Genomic DNA, 14,218 nt, shown 5'->3' with positions numbered 1-14,218 from the left:
GGAATAAAAGCCAACGCAAAGTGGCGTTTTAGCTCCCATCCAAAATACAAACCCTTGGCACAAAAGTCAAGAGTGAGGGTCAGAAACAGTGTTCGCCACGTGAATTTCTTCTTGTGGGGTAGCTTTCCTTTCTTTGCCAGGCTCTCGAGGCTGTGGTGTGTGTGTGTGTGTTGGGGTTATTTCTTGACTCAACTCCAAACACCACCAACTTACAAAAAAAAAATCAGGAAAGGCTAAGTCTCTAAGGTGACTGACTTCTCCCCAAAGGAAGGCGGCGGCGTGGCTGTTTCTTTGAATCTAGCGGCCCCGGAGATTGGTTGCGAAACACGTGGGTCCGCAGAATTGAGCCTGGGATGCAGCGGCTCCAGCACCGCGTGGGGGCAGAGTCCAGCTTGGGGTGGGGAGGTACGACACCCGGCAAGTGCCTGGAGCTGGTCTGGCCCCCTGCCAGCAAGTAACCCCACATCCCACTTGCGCGACCAGTAGTGTCCCCAGGGTCCAGATTTGGGCTTCTACCCTTGCCCCTGTGGGTAGTAGGTTCTGCCCTGCAGCTGGGATGTCCAGCCCAGTGAGTGGCTATACGCGTCGATGCTGCGGAACCCGAGCTTGGCCCTGGGCCACTAAACTGAGCATCCCATGAACCCCAGCACCACTGAACCCACAATCCAGGGCTGCTTTCCCCTGCGGGGGCGCTCCCCAAATCCCGAGCTAGCCTTGAATTAGGTTGACCCAAAGAGGCAAAAACCATCGGAGCCCCTCAAACTTATTTTCTTCGCAGTCCCCGGGGGCTGCAGCTGCCCGGAGCTGAGCCAAGGCGTCCGCTTTGTCTCCGAGCACTCCCCGCCCCCTCCCCCCGCTTCCTCTCCGGTTGACTCCCCCTACAGTTCTTTCCCCTGCACCACCAGCTCCTGCCTGCTCCGTGGACGCGCTTCCTCCCTCCTCCCCCGGACGAATCTCTTTGCGTACGCGCCCCCTCCCGGGCGGGCGCGCAACTTATAGCCCGGTGCACGGTGGCCCGGCGCAGTCTGCTCCCGCAGCCTCCGCTCTAGCCGTAGGACGGAGGCGCTGCAGAGACCCAGAGCAGACGCCAGGCGGCCGTCCGCACTCACGCCGCAGCTTCGCTCCCTCCCTCCCCCAGCACTCAGCCCGCCTTCCTCCGCCGCGCGGCCGCCGCAGGCTCACTCTCCCCTGGCTAGGCGAGCGCCGGCAGACGCTTGGCCCGGCCGGGGCGCCAGGTCCGCAGCTGCAGATCCGGAGGCCGAGGCGAGCTGCCTGCCAGAACCAACCCGGGAGCCACTACTCCTCGGCGCTCTCGCCTCTCCACCGGCACTCCTTTCTCCCTGGTGATCGCCACCTTTTCCTGGGACCGAGACGCCCTCCATTGATTGACTCCCTGCGGCGACTGAGGCAAGAACCTTAGCCGGTTGTGTGAGGAGGCCAGTCGCCTACTGCTGTAAGTTTCCCCTTGCAGCCCCAGACCTGTTGCGGGCTCCCGGATTTCAGGGGCGGGCCGGCCGCGGGGTGTGCTTGCGAACAACGAGCCGGCGCCGGCCACCCTGCCTGCGGCTTAAGCTCAGGAACTGCTCTCGGGGCAGAACTGTCGCCAGAGCAGAATCGCGCTGGGGGAGCGACGTGCCTCCCCCTCCGCGGTGTAACGCCCGGGCAAGTCTCAGGGACTGCGAGGAGCCAAGTTGGGGGATAATATCCTGCCGGCTCCCTGCAGCCTCCAGGCAGCCCAGCGCGTGAGATCGGTTCCCTGTGGTGCAGTGTTGTCGGCTCCGGGGACGGTGTGGCCCACGTGCAGACCTCCTCATGGGGGCATTTGGTTGCAGCCAAATGAATGAAAACTGGTTCCTGAAAAACTAGTTTCTTCTCCTGCAAGCTTTTTTTTTTTCCTTTTAGAATGACATTATTAATTTCAAAGGCTAGGAATTGGTGGGCGGGGTGGAGATGAAACGGTGAACTTGGACGTGTAATTTGGTGTCGCCCTCAGTGACATATCCAGCGTGTTAAATAGCGTTGCAAATGTTGTAGGGGGCTGTGTGGCGAAGGGCTATTTTTGTAAATGTCTTTATAGTGACGTTCCATTGTTGTCAATAATATGAGTCTAGAGAACATCTGCCTGGGCACTTTCCTCGTGGGATTGAGATCAGGCTTAAAGCCCGTAGAGAGACGGAGGTGCTCAAAGTGTTGGAGGCAGACAGCCAGCCTGCATGTAAGCCACAGTAAGTGAACCGAAGTTACTGAACTAGGAGCCCTTTTGATGTTCACAGTAATAGCAGTCTTTCTCTGCTTTCTTTGTAGACGCGAGTTAAGTATATGTGTGCATTTTCGTGGCCATTTCCTTAGCGTGCAAGTTTATGTCTCTGGGGGCTTAAAAATGTTGGGAAAAATAAATGATTAATTTTATGTTGAAGGTGTATTTAGTAACTGTATACATGACTTCTGTGGATATTTTGCTGTTTGCATAATTCTGAACCAGAAAGCAAGTTCCTTCCCTCACGCCTTCAAGTCTACCTTTTGTTTTAATCATATATGGTTACAAGATGTGAGATTGTGACAGTGACGTGCTTTCCAGTGGGATGGGATCCAAGATGACAGGGTTCACAATTCCTCCTTGCTTTCTGGGGAGACCTTGAAAACACAGCCGGTAAACACGGGATGCAGAGTCTTGCAGAGTCTTGCGCATCTTGTATCCTAAGGTCTTGTGGACAAACTGTTTTCTTAAGTATACACCTGGTTGTGGATGTTGTTTTATGCCACCCTGCATCTCCTGTTAATGGACATGTGCTGCGGGCCCAGTGGGATTCCAGCCCAGCGGGCGAGCACTTAGTTGCTTATATTCCTTTCTTGGCTCATAGCCAGAGAGGAGGCGGCTTCCTGAGACTAGGCAATCTTTTAGAGGTTTGGGCTTATCTTCCTCAAAATAACTCAAGCCAGAACGCTTTCATTTAAATAGCATCCATAGTGGTAAAGCATGCGGGTTTAAAGTGCGTGGATTCGTAGAGGATTTCCTCCATTGGCCATTCTTTAGAACTTTTTTACAATGGCTCAAGATGGACAGGAAGATAGAGCCTTAGCTTGAGGTAGGGGGCAATTAGTCTTTCTTTACCACCTTCCCATCCACTGGAAATTTCTGGGTGTTATGCCTAGAGTTTGTAACACTGGAGCTTTGTAACTCTGAAGCTAAGTTAGTTCTCTTTGGCCTTGTTTACCCATCCTGAGAAGTAACATTTCCAAACCAGAGGAAAACAAGTTACATCACCTAAAGATATGGCGCCCCAAAGGTCAAAGGCATGTCAGACACCTACCTTTGTTATTTTCTGTGCTAGCGTTCCCAGCTGGTGAGAGAAAAAAATTGCAGTTCTAGCTCATGAATCTGGCAAGTCACTTACATTTATTCATAATTCCTGGAGTATAAATTAAAAAAATAAATATCTGGATGACTGGAGGGAAAACAATCGGTTTCAGCTGTGCTGTAAGTTCTGGCTGTTTGTATCAGAAAAGATACTGTAGCCAAGTGCATATACCATCCCCTCCTGGCATAAACAACCTCCCCTGGAATCCCCAGGGGGCAGGTCCTTAAGGCTTTATACTCTCTTTAAAGCTGTTGAGTGGTATTGTCAGAAGCAGGAGTTAATTCCAGTTTTCCAGATGGACGGTGGGCATTTTTTAAATTAATTGCTAACTAGTTTTCTTTTATAGCAGATACCTAAAAAGATAGCATTCTATTCCACTGATGCTAATTTTGATACCTAGGGAAGCGCTGTGGTTGGCCTTACACGAACAATGGTTAAAATAACACACACGGGCGCATGAATGTCACACACACACACACACACACACACACACACACAGTTCACCCCTGTGTGCTTTTGAATTTACATAAAGCGGTGTTTGCAGTTTGAGCTCCCAGTATGCAGGTGCAGCATTTGTAGGTACCTAACTGCCCTGGTGATGGAGTGTTTAGTCAAAGGGGGTGGATGCATCCTTTGTTCTTGTGAGGGCTTTCGGCTTTCTAAGGATTGGTATAGAGCAGGAAGAACAGAAAAAACAGCATGAGCTGCCTACTCAGAATATTCTTCCTTTCATGTGCCAAAGTGTCATTCTGGAATCTGTCCAGGTTCAGAAAGGTGGGTGGTAATTGTGGCCAGAATCTCTCCTGTGCTTTCACTGAGGTCTACTGATCAATGTATGGAAATATTTACATTCTGGTGCACTTAGAGCTGTCTAGTTAGCTGTCTATTTAACCTTTGCATAAAGGTCTGACTGCTTCAGGAGTTGGATACACACACACACACATACACACACATATATACACACACACACAGAGTTTAGATCTTACCAAAGGAAGTCTTAATAGAATTTCTAATTAGTAGGTGTTTGTTTTACACATGACTTTATGCTGCATAGGGCATTAAAGCCGGTGCCCTCCTGACGTTCTTGGCATCATGAGAGCGGGAAGCTTGGCATTTTAAGCGGCCTGTAGTGAATCAGCTGGCCTGGCGCTGGGAACTGAAAGAATGAGACGGGCTTCCCTCGGCTTCTGCTGATTTCCATTCTGGCAGTCAGGTTTTCCAAGATAAACCTGCTTTTAAGCCATGCCCCCAACTCCACCAACAACCCTGTATGATTCCCATAGCTCAACAGTACCACAAGGAATGGTTTTTCTCCAAGGCAGTTCTCTTTGGCTTTGTTCTAGAGTGGTCATCCCCTCTTCAGAGCAGTAGGTAGCAGGACTAACAAACAAGGCTCTTGTTTTCTTTGTCTAAGTGATTGTTGCTTTTGTGCTACTGCTGGGAACATCAAGAGCTTCCCTTCAATGGTTTTGTTTTTTTTTCTTTCAGGAGTTGAAACAAAATGTCAGTCAGCGTGCATGAGAACCGCAAGTCCAGGGCCAGCAGCGGCTCCATCAATATCTACCTGTTTCATAAGTCTTCCTATGCCGACAGTGTCCTCACTCACTTGAACCTTCTGCGACAGCAGCGGCTCTTCACGGACGTCCTTCTCCATGCGGGAAACAGAACCTTCCCTTGCCACCGGGCAGTGCTGGCTGCGTGCAGCCGCTACTTTGAAGCCATGTTCAGTGGTGGCCTGAAAGAGAGCCAGGACAGCGAAGTCAACTTTGACAATTCCATTCACCCAGAAGTCTTAGAGCTGCTTCTCGACTATGCCTACTCCTCCCGGGTCATCATCAATGAAGAAAATGCCGAGTCGCTCCTGGAAGCTGGCGACATGCTGGAGTTCCAGGACATCCGAGATGCATGTGCAGAATTTCTGGAAAAGAACCTGCATCCCACCAACTGCCTGGGTATGCTGCTGCTGTCCGACGCCCACCAGTGCACCAAGCTGTACGAACTCTCCTGGAGAATGTGTCTCAGCAATTTCCAGACCATCCGGAAGAACGAAGATTTCCTCCAGCTGCCCCAGGACATGGTTGTGCAGCTCCTGTCCAGTGAAGAGCTGGAGACGGAAGACGAAAGGCTTGTGTATGAGTCTGCCATGAACTGGATTAGCTATGACCTGAAGAAGCGCTACTGCTACCTCCCCGAACTGTTGCAGACCGTGAGGCTGGCCCTCCTTCCTGCCATTTATCTCATGGAGAACGTGGCCATGGAGGAACTCATCACCAAGCAGAGGAAGAGTAAGGAGATTGTGGAAGAGGCCATCCGGTGCAAGCTGAAAATCTTGCAGAACGATGGTGTGGTGACCAGCCTCTGCGCCCGCCCTCGGAAAACCGGCCACGCCCTCTTCCTCCTAGGAGGACAGACTTTCATGTGTGACAAACTGTACTTGGTAGACCAGAAGGCTAAAGAAATCATTCCCAAGGCCGACATCCCCAGCCCGAGGAAAGAGTTCAGTGCGTGCGCAATTGGCTGCAAAGTGTACATTACTGGGGGACGGGGATCCGAAAATGGAGTCTCAAAAGATGTCTGGGTTTACGATACCCTGCATGAGGAGTGGTCCAAGGCTGCCCCCATGCTGGTGGCCAGGTTCGGTCATGGGTCTGCTGAACTGAAGCACTGCCTCTATGTGGTCGGTGGGCACACTGCTGCCACTGGCTGCCTCCCAGCCTCCCCTTCAGTCTCTCTAAAGCAAGTAGAACATTACGACCCCACGACCAACAAATGGACCATGGTTGCCCCACTCCGAGAAGGTGTCAGCAATGCTGCTGTCGTGAGCGCCAAACTCAAGCTGTTTGCTTTTGGAGGTACCAGCGTAAGTCATGACAAGCTCCCCAAAGTTCAGTGTTATGATCAGTGTGAGAACAGGTGGACGGTACCGGCCACCTGTCCCCAGCCCTGGCGTTACACAGCGGCAGCTGTGCTGGGGAACCAGATCTTTATTATGGGCGGCGATACAGAGTTCTCTGCCTGCTCTGCTTACAAATTCAATAGTGAGACTTACCAGTGGACCAAGGTGGGCGATGTGACAGCCAAGCGCATGAGCTGCCACGCCGTGGCCTCCGGGAACAAGCTGTATGTGGTGGGAGGCTACTTCGGCATCCAGCGCTGCAAGACTTTGGACTGCTACGATCCGACTTTAGATGTGTGGAACAGCATAACCACTGTCCCGTACTCCCTGATCCCCACCGCGTTCGTCAGCACCTGGAAACATCTGCCTTCTTAACGCACAGCGTCCTAGAGGAAGCACGCATGAGGTAAGAAAGTGCAACTGGAGACGGAAGCGTGCATTTCAGCAGGGTAGCCTGAATTCAGAGCATGGGAAATGAGAGGTGCTACTGTTTTCCTATGCTAAGTTGCATAGGAACCGAAAGCAAAAGGTTTTGCCCTCCTACAGTAATATCTGCCCATGTTGGCCATCACGGTGACCCCCTGTTGACAAAAACCAGAGGCTCTCAGCCATCACGGAGCCTCAGAATCTCCCAAAGAGATTTTCAGAAGCTACCCCCATTCTAGAGACATTGTTTGGTTTGGTCCAGGTGGAATCCAAGCCTCGGTGCTTTAAATGATTTACTTATTTTTATTTTAAATGCGTTGGTGTTTTGCCTGCATGTATGTCTGTGTGAGGGTGTCCCCTGGAACTGGAACTACAGATAGTTGTGAGCTGTTGTGTGAGTGCTGGGAATCAAACCCAGGTCGTCTGGAAGAGCAACCAGTGCCCTTAATGGCTGATCCATCTCTCCAGCCCGCGTCATTACTTTAAAGTTTTCCAGTAGAATCTGGCCAGGTTGAGAATTCCAGACGTCTATTAGTAATTCCAGTCAGTGGCTGTGAGATAACGCACTGTGTTCCTAGAACAGGACCCTGTGTCTCACTCGGGCATCTTTGTGATGCTCAGAACAAGCCCTGGATGCTATTACTAACCTCCCTAGGTGAACAAACCTGATGCCGATGGAGTCTTAACTAATAATCTGCCCAATGTCATAGACCTCAGCAGGTAGTCAGGCTAGTCAAGAAATCCCCTGGGGTAGTCTGACTCCAGAGAACAAACCCTTGAGTATAATAAACTTGAACTTCATCTTGGTATCATCCCCGAGATACTGGGTTGCTGTTCTAGTTTCCCTCCTTCAGACCTTTCTGTACTTAATAGACTTTTAAAAATACTGCTTCAAGTGTTTCCTATTTTATCCACTCCAAAATTGTGTATTGGCTTATTTAAAATGCCCCCTCCTCACTACACCTATCTCTTGAGAGCACTGTTAACTTAGGAGGGCGGTCTAGGTTGTTCTCACGAAAGGTGGAGTTTTCTGTAGATAGTCAGCCCCCTAAGCCTCCCCACCTGCATCCTCTCAGAGTCTTTCAGTCCATCTGGCCCCATTGCGAGGACCAACAAAAGCTGCAGCCTGTGGCATCTATGTGAGCGTGCAGTGGTTGTCTTGTGTAATGAGTCAGCCTACATGGTTCGGTGTCACTGCGGCTGCTTGGCTCCTGTGAAGCATCCTCGGGACCAACCCAGGAATCGCCTCAGCTTGTGTGTGTGTCTTAGTTGGTTCTATTGCTGTTAGAAACACCATGACCAAAAGCAAATTGGGGAGGAGCGAGAGGGCTTATTTTATTTCATCTGTACATATTATCAGGGCACAGCCCATCACCGAGGGAAGTCAAGGCTAGAACGCCAAGGCAGTAAACCCAAAGGCAGGGCTTGAAGCAGAGGCCATGGAGGAGTTTTTCCTGGCTTGCTCCCTTAGCTTGCTTAGCCTGCTTTCACCCCCAGGACCACTTAAGAGGTAGTACCACCTTCAGTGGCCCTCCCACTTTGTTCATTAATCCAGGCAAGCCTGTGGGTGGCATTAATGGAGGTCCCTGCCTCTCAAATGACTTTAACTTTTGTCAAGTTGACAAAACAAAATAACAACAACAAAAGCAAACCAAACCGAAACTGGAGGGCACTCGGAACATGCCACTTTGCTTGGGTGATTCCTGGGCTTACTACTGAATGTAAGGGGAAAAGAAATAATGCCACCGTAGAGGAGCCGCGTACAAAGTCATTACCAGAGAACTTTTGGCCCTGCTTTTCTTAGGGTATCACACACCTTTAAAGGGGCTTTTGAAAGGAAAAGCGGGACCTCAGAGTGGTTGTAAGATCGACAGAGGAGGCTACATCTTACTTGCCTTCCTTTCCCCACCTTTCGGTTTTCGAGACAGGGCATGTCTACCTGTCCTGGAACTCGCTCTGTAGACCAGGCTGGCCTCAAACTCGACAGAGATCCACCTGCCTCTGCCTCTTGAGTGCTGGGATTAAAGGCCACTACGGCCTGGTTTCTTTCCCCACCTTTAATAGCTCACTGATGAGCACTGAAATTGGTCTCTTTCACAACTCATCATTGTTTTCAACCTTTGGCTGTCTCCTCCAGCCTGTCCCAGCCAGCAAGGCCGTGTTCCCTGGGCTTGAGATTCCTGCAGAGGAGCAGAACCCTCCTGTGAGGAGCCATCTATCCCCACAGCAGCCCACACCAAACTGGTTTTTGCAGCCTTGCTGGCATCTCAGTAAATCCAGAATAAACAAACGTTCTGCAAGTGGTTATTTCATTTGCGATACAGTTGCATGACTCAACTCTCAAGCAGGTCTGAAGAACCTCCTAGGCAAAAAGCGCTAATTAACAGACTCAGAATTAGGAGTTAGTTCAGAACTGACTGCATGTGCAGTAGACCTGGGAAAATTGCCGGGGATGGTGGAAACATGTGAGAAATGGCCGCTGGGAGAACAGGGAGCAAGGGATTGCAGGCAGGGCAAGCGGAGGGGGGCACAGTATCCTTACGTCAGATCCATCTGGGGGGCACAGTGTCCTTACGTCAGATCCGTCTGACCTTATGCCTACTTTTTTGTTAAGTGAGTGATTTTAACCACCGCAATTCAGAAAGGTGGGTGTTGAAAACAGCCTGGTCTAGCCCCAACACCCGCCAATATTACAGGCTTTTCCTGTAGTTAAGACCTTGCTGATCTGGCCGGAGTTCAGGCTGTATGTCCTGGGGACATTCCGTTCCTTTGATTATCAGCTGTTTGTCATTTCTGTTCAGTTCGGTTCCCTTTTCCAGCCCAGAGTGAATGCGTTAAAGTATTTGAACTAATCGCTTGCTTCCGGTCCCTGGGAAACAGAGCAAACAGAGTGCTCTGTGTTACACGTGAAGCAGCAGCTTCCACCCTTGGTACCCTGGGCAGGAGAGCCAAGCACATAAAACCTGAACTTGACGGACAGCTCACTGCTCTTAAAGGGTGATGCGAACCCCTGATCAAAGCTGTGCCTTCAGTTTCCAATGGGGAGAGTGATGGCTTAAATTTCTGAAGTTTACTGTACACAAGATGGAGTTACAAACGCTTAAAGGTGGGGGGGAATGAGAGTCACAACCGCTCCTTTGGGTGCCAGCATAGGCCTCCAGCAGGAGTCCTGATTTCCAAAGCTGGTGCGAGATGAGAAACCGTCCAGTCAGAAAACCTATCCACCAAGGAGATTTTAACTGTCCCCTGCTGCCCAGACAAAAAATTTCTTATTTTCTTGTAATTTTTGCTGTGTCGTATGTATGGTCCCTGCCTGACAGGATGTGGAATTCTGTTTGCTTTGTTTCTGCTTTGCAAATTTTTCCCCTCTTAATTTCTGTGCAAGTATGCTGTGTCTTGAGATGTTCCATATTCTTTTGGTACATTCTTTTGACCTAATGTGGATATACAGGTTGCAGGGAGGCGGGGCTCAGGGATGACACCGAGGGCTAAGGAATGTCTTGAAGGCTTGAATCACTGTTAGACCACAGCCAAAAGAAACAACTAGGAACTGACTCACATTTCTGAAGACACACAAGCCAGAGAGAAGAATGTGCCATTAATGAGTGGTCCTGCCAAAACTCCCCTTGTCTGTGCTTGTAGCTGGAGCCCCAGTGAGTGGCGGGGATGCATTTTTAACTGTGACCGCCTTCGAGCTCTGCAAAGTCTAACTTGGATTCTTTATGATCAGTGGGCTTAGGGGCTCATCTTCCTCCCTCAATGGCCCAGAGACTCTATCACAGTAGGCTCCCTTTCCAAGCATTGAAAGCAGAGGACGGTCATATGTAGGCTTGACTTTGAACATACTCACGTTTAAGAAAAACACCATTGTTTTTTAATGCTTTTTAAATTATTAATTTATTTTTAGTCTTATGTACATTGGTGTTTTCGCCTGCGTGTGCCTGTGAGTGAGGGTGTCAGACCCCCTAGAATTGGAGCTGCCACGTGGGTGCTGGGAATTGAACCCAGGTCCTCTGGAAGAACAGCCAGCGTTCCAGCCATCTCTCCAGCCTTGAGCACCATTGTTTTGTGGGCTGTCCATTGCCGTGGTTACGAACCTGCCAAGCGTGCACATTTTCTGTTGGACTTGTAATTCCCACCTTCAGGCGTGCTTTTGCTCAGCTTAGCCCTGAATCTGAATCGTGTGCTAATGAACAAATGTCTTAAACCATGACGTATCACAAATCATTCATACCTTTGTGTTTTGTTTTTTGTTGTAGCTCACTCTGGACGCATGGTGAGATGATATGAGGTTTCTGCTTTGGAGAAGCCTGAGTTTTAATGAAGAGAAAGAAAAACAGGAGAAGTTGCTACAAGACTCCTCGAATACCATCGGCTGCACCTTGTGAACGCTCTTTTAAGTGGACATGAAGGAAGGGGTGGGGGAGGGGGGTGGGATTTTTTTTTCAATGCAAGTAGCACATGGTTTAAATATGAATGACAGAGCTTGTGATCTAGTCCTTGTCTGGTAATTGTGGATTAATGTCAGCGTTAATCAGCCCCTCAAAGGGAGAGAAAAGCTGGGCTTTTCCCTTGCTGTAGCTCATTCAGCGTTTGATTTCCATGGCCCCACCATTTATGTGCAAGATTTGAAATGGTTGTCAGCTTCCTCTGAGGACCGGGCTTGAAGCCTCCGTGCCAGCTGCTGCTGGAGACGCAAAGCCAAGCATGGGTCAGGAGGGAAGCTGGCCTGGCTGACTGAAGAATGGGAACCCCAGGACTTTCCACTCATCTCAAAAGGGGTTACGGTCCCCCCAGGAACGCCTCTGAACAATGGGGACATTGTTAGTAGCCGTTTGGTAGATGCTCCTCGCTATTTATAGGTGACTTTAACCCTTCTCTTGGCTGTTAAGAAATGTGTTCTAGATTTAGCTATTTATTGTTTGCGGCCTGCATGCTGGAACAGAGCTTCCGTTGTCTTCACGTGGATGGGCGTGTGTGGATGGTCGTATGTTTTGCACATTTTGTGGTTGTTGATGTGCTTTGCTGCACAAAGAGAAAAAAGAAAAAAGAAAAAAAAACTTTGGGGCTATAATTTGGAGGATAAGTAGAGGGTGGGTGGGGGAGGGGTACATCTTTGAATTGTCGGGACAGATTCCGAGATGGAAACTCAAATTACATCCCAGAGACAGAGAAACCACAAAGTCACCATAACTAGACCACCCTTTACTGAGGTTTCATGGTCACACTGATGGCAGGTCTCACAAGAGCAGGATATTGGTCTGTCCTCCTTCCTCCTGTCTGATTTACCCAACTTTGGTCTTGGCTGCTGACACTTGGAAAGGACCAAATTACTTTATAGTATCCCCCCCCCCCCCCATGTGTGCTACCCTGAAACCCTGGGGAGAGTCTGCAGACCAGTTCTGTATATAGGGCACAGGTGAAGACATTGCCCAAAGTTTGTTTATTTATTTATCTATTTATTTACTCTAGGTGAATAACACCACCAGTGGGGGACAAACTAAAGTGTATCCGATGTAAATAAACTCACTGACCACTTTGCTTCGCCTATGCGGGCCTCTTGGACATTGATTTACAAAGTACTCTTATTTTCCCAGAAAAACGTCCAGTTTGATACAATGTACGCTTTGGTGTTCATCCTTGGATACTTAAGTACATAGAAGTGATGTTTGGTCACCCAGTACCAAGGAGTGTAAAGGATGGCCTGTGGAGAGGTCTTCCGCTTCTGTCGGGATCACTTGTGAATAAATCCTGTGTTCCTCCAAATGCTTGTTTACTAAATGTGCAGTGGTAGGTATTAGTGCTAGACTGCCCTGGGCTCTTCTCCAGGTGTCTGGGGAAGAGCAGAACTTGCAACTAACTCTGCCTGTTTTGATCCCTATTCCTCACAGTGCTGTATTTAAAAAAAAAAAAATTAGGATTTAAGACAGATAACTGCCTTTTACATTGTGAGTGTTTGCCTTGTCTAATGACAGATAATTCCGTAACATTTCTCCCCACCTTAGTACTTTAGGCTAATTGTACACGTCTGTCTGTGCCATGGGTAAGTGGACTGCGACAGGACCAAAATAAAACAAATGAGCCGATGGAATGAGAGCTTCGCAGACCATTCCGGCATCAGTTCCTGGTCCCCAGATGTATTCTAAGCAGTGTAAGTGTCTGATTGAACCCTGGTGGCATGGTCAGTGTCCGTCCTGTAGCTGTCCCAGCTCCCTAGTTTACGATGCAAATCTGTCTCAAGATCTGCGTGTCGCTGCTGCTGCTTCTGAGAGCCAGGAGGATTTTCTGCAGCTGTTTCAAAGTTGTGGCCTGTCCTTGAGTCTTCTATTAATTACTGTGTGAGCCAGAGGGAGCTACACCGCAAGGGTGGGCCCCCACGGGCAGGAGAAACTCTCTAGACTCCCGCTCTTTTAATTGATGTAGGCGTTTGGGCTTGCTACTTGACCGTTCTCACCCTGTGAAACGTCCCCCACTTTGAAGCAAATACAATTCACAGCGCAGTACACACAAAAACCCTGGCGCAAGACAGGGGAGGTTCTTCTTAGTTTGTGAGCTGGTTGCCGTAGAAACGGATAACAAAGGGCGGCCTTCCACTTCTGGTATAATGGTGGAGCCCCTTTTCTCAGGCTTGACACCTGTCTGAATAAGAGTGATTAGAGCCGCATAATATCCCTCTTGGCTGTTGAAAATGTGGCTCACATACCAAACTCTGTAGAAGTTAGGAAAATGTTCGTGTTTGTATGTTCTCGTTTGCTACTACTACATTTTTTTGAGGTTTTGTAAAACTTGTTATTTTTTTTTTCACGATGTGAAACTGAAGGTCAATAAATTATTAGAGATTTTCTCTTCATTCTGTGTGTGGGTTTTTCATTTGATAGCAGTATAATTTTAAACATTGGAGATGTGCTTTCTTATTTAATCAAAATGAAGGGCATTTTCAGGGTTTTCTGAATGTTTTGTTCACCATTCAGCACCTATGTTTATGAGAGTCGTTTTGCACATAAGAATCCCCTCTCTGTCTCTCTCTCTCTCTGTCTCTGTCTCTCTCTCTCTCTCTCTCTCTCTCTCTCTCTGTTTCTCTTACCCTAACCCTAGCTGGCTTGTAAACTCTCCAGTGTAGACAATGAATCCCACGCCTCCTGTCTGCCTCTGAGCGCTAGGATTATACATACAATCTCTTTCATCATAAGTGGACTGTGCAGCCTTCATATTAGAATCTAGACTTTGTTTCTTGGTGGGTTCTTGATGTGGGAGGGTCTTCTGTTTTGTGTTGATTTCGTTGGTTAATAAAGAAACTGCCTTGGCCCCTTGATAGGACAGAAAATTAGGTAGGTGGAGTAAACAGAACAGAATGCTGGGAGGAAGTGAGGCAATTGCCATGTCTCTCCTCTCTGGTCAGATGCCATGGAGCCAGCCGCCAGGTCAGACATGCTGAATCTTTCCCGGTAAGATACCACCTTATGCTACACACATTAATAGAAATGGGTTAATCAAAATATGAGAATTAGTCGATAAGAGGCTAGAGCTAATGGGCCAA

General features: G+C 48.9%; 1 protein-coding gene across 2 annotated transcripts; it reads left to right on the top strand.

The window, feature by feature from the left end:
• Positions 1 to 955: 955 nt before the first annotated feature.
• On the top strand, positions 956 to 13,531 carry Enc1 (ectodermal-neural cortex 1). 2 transcript variants are annotated; one of them, XM_057789815.1, is made up of 3 exons: positions 956 to 1,453; positions 4,848 to 6,661; positions 10,941 to 13,531. In XM_057789815.1, the coding sequence occupies exon 2, from the start codon at positions 4,861 to 4,863 to the stop codon at positions 6,628 to 6,630; it is 1,770 nt and encodes a 589-aa protein (XP_057645798.1). In that variant the 5' UTR covers positions 956 to 1,453; positions 4,848 to 4,860; the 3' UTR covers positions 6,631 to 6,661; positions 10,941 to 13,531. The 2 variants fall into 2 exon arrangements, with proteins under 2 accessions (XP_057645798.1, XP_057645799.1); XM_057789816.1 differs by lacking the exon at positions 956 to 1,453 and adding an exon at positions 2,091 to 2,225.
• The last annotated feature ends 687 nt before the right edge of the window (positions 13,532 to 14,218 follow it).

The sequence above is a fragment of the Chionomys nivalis genome, chromosome 15, assembly GCF_950005125.1.
Source record: "Chionomys nivalis chromosome 15, mChiNiv1.1, whole genome shotgun sequence".
NCBI classification, from domain to species: Eukaryota; Metazoa; Chordata; class Mammalia; order Rodentia; family Cricetidae; genus Chionomys; species Chionomys nivalis.
Note: the sequence above shows the minus strand (reverse complement) of the source record. Positions and strands in the feature narration are given on the sequence as shown.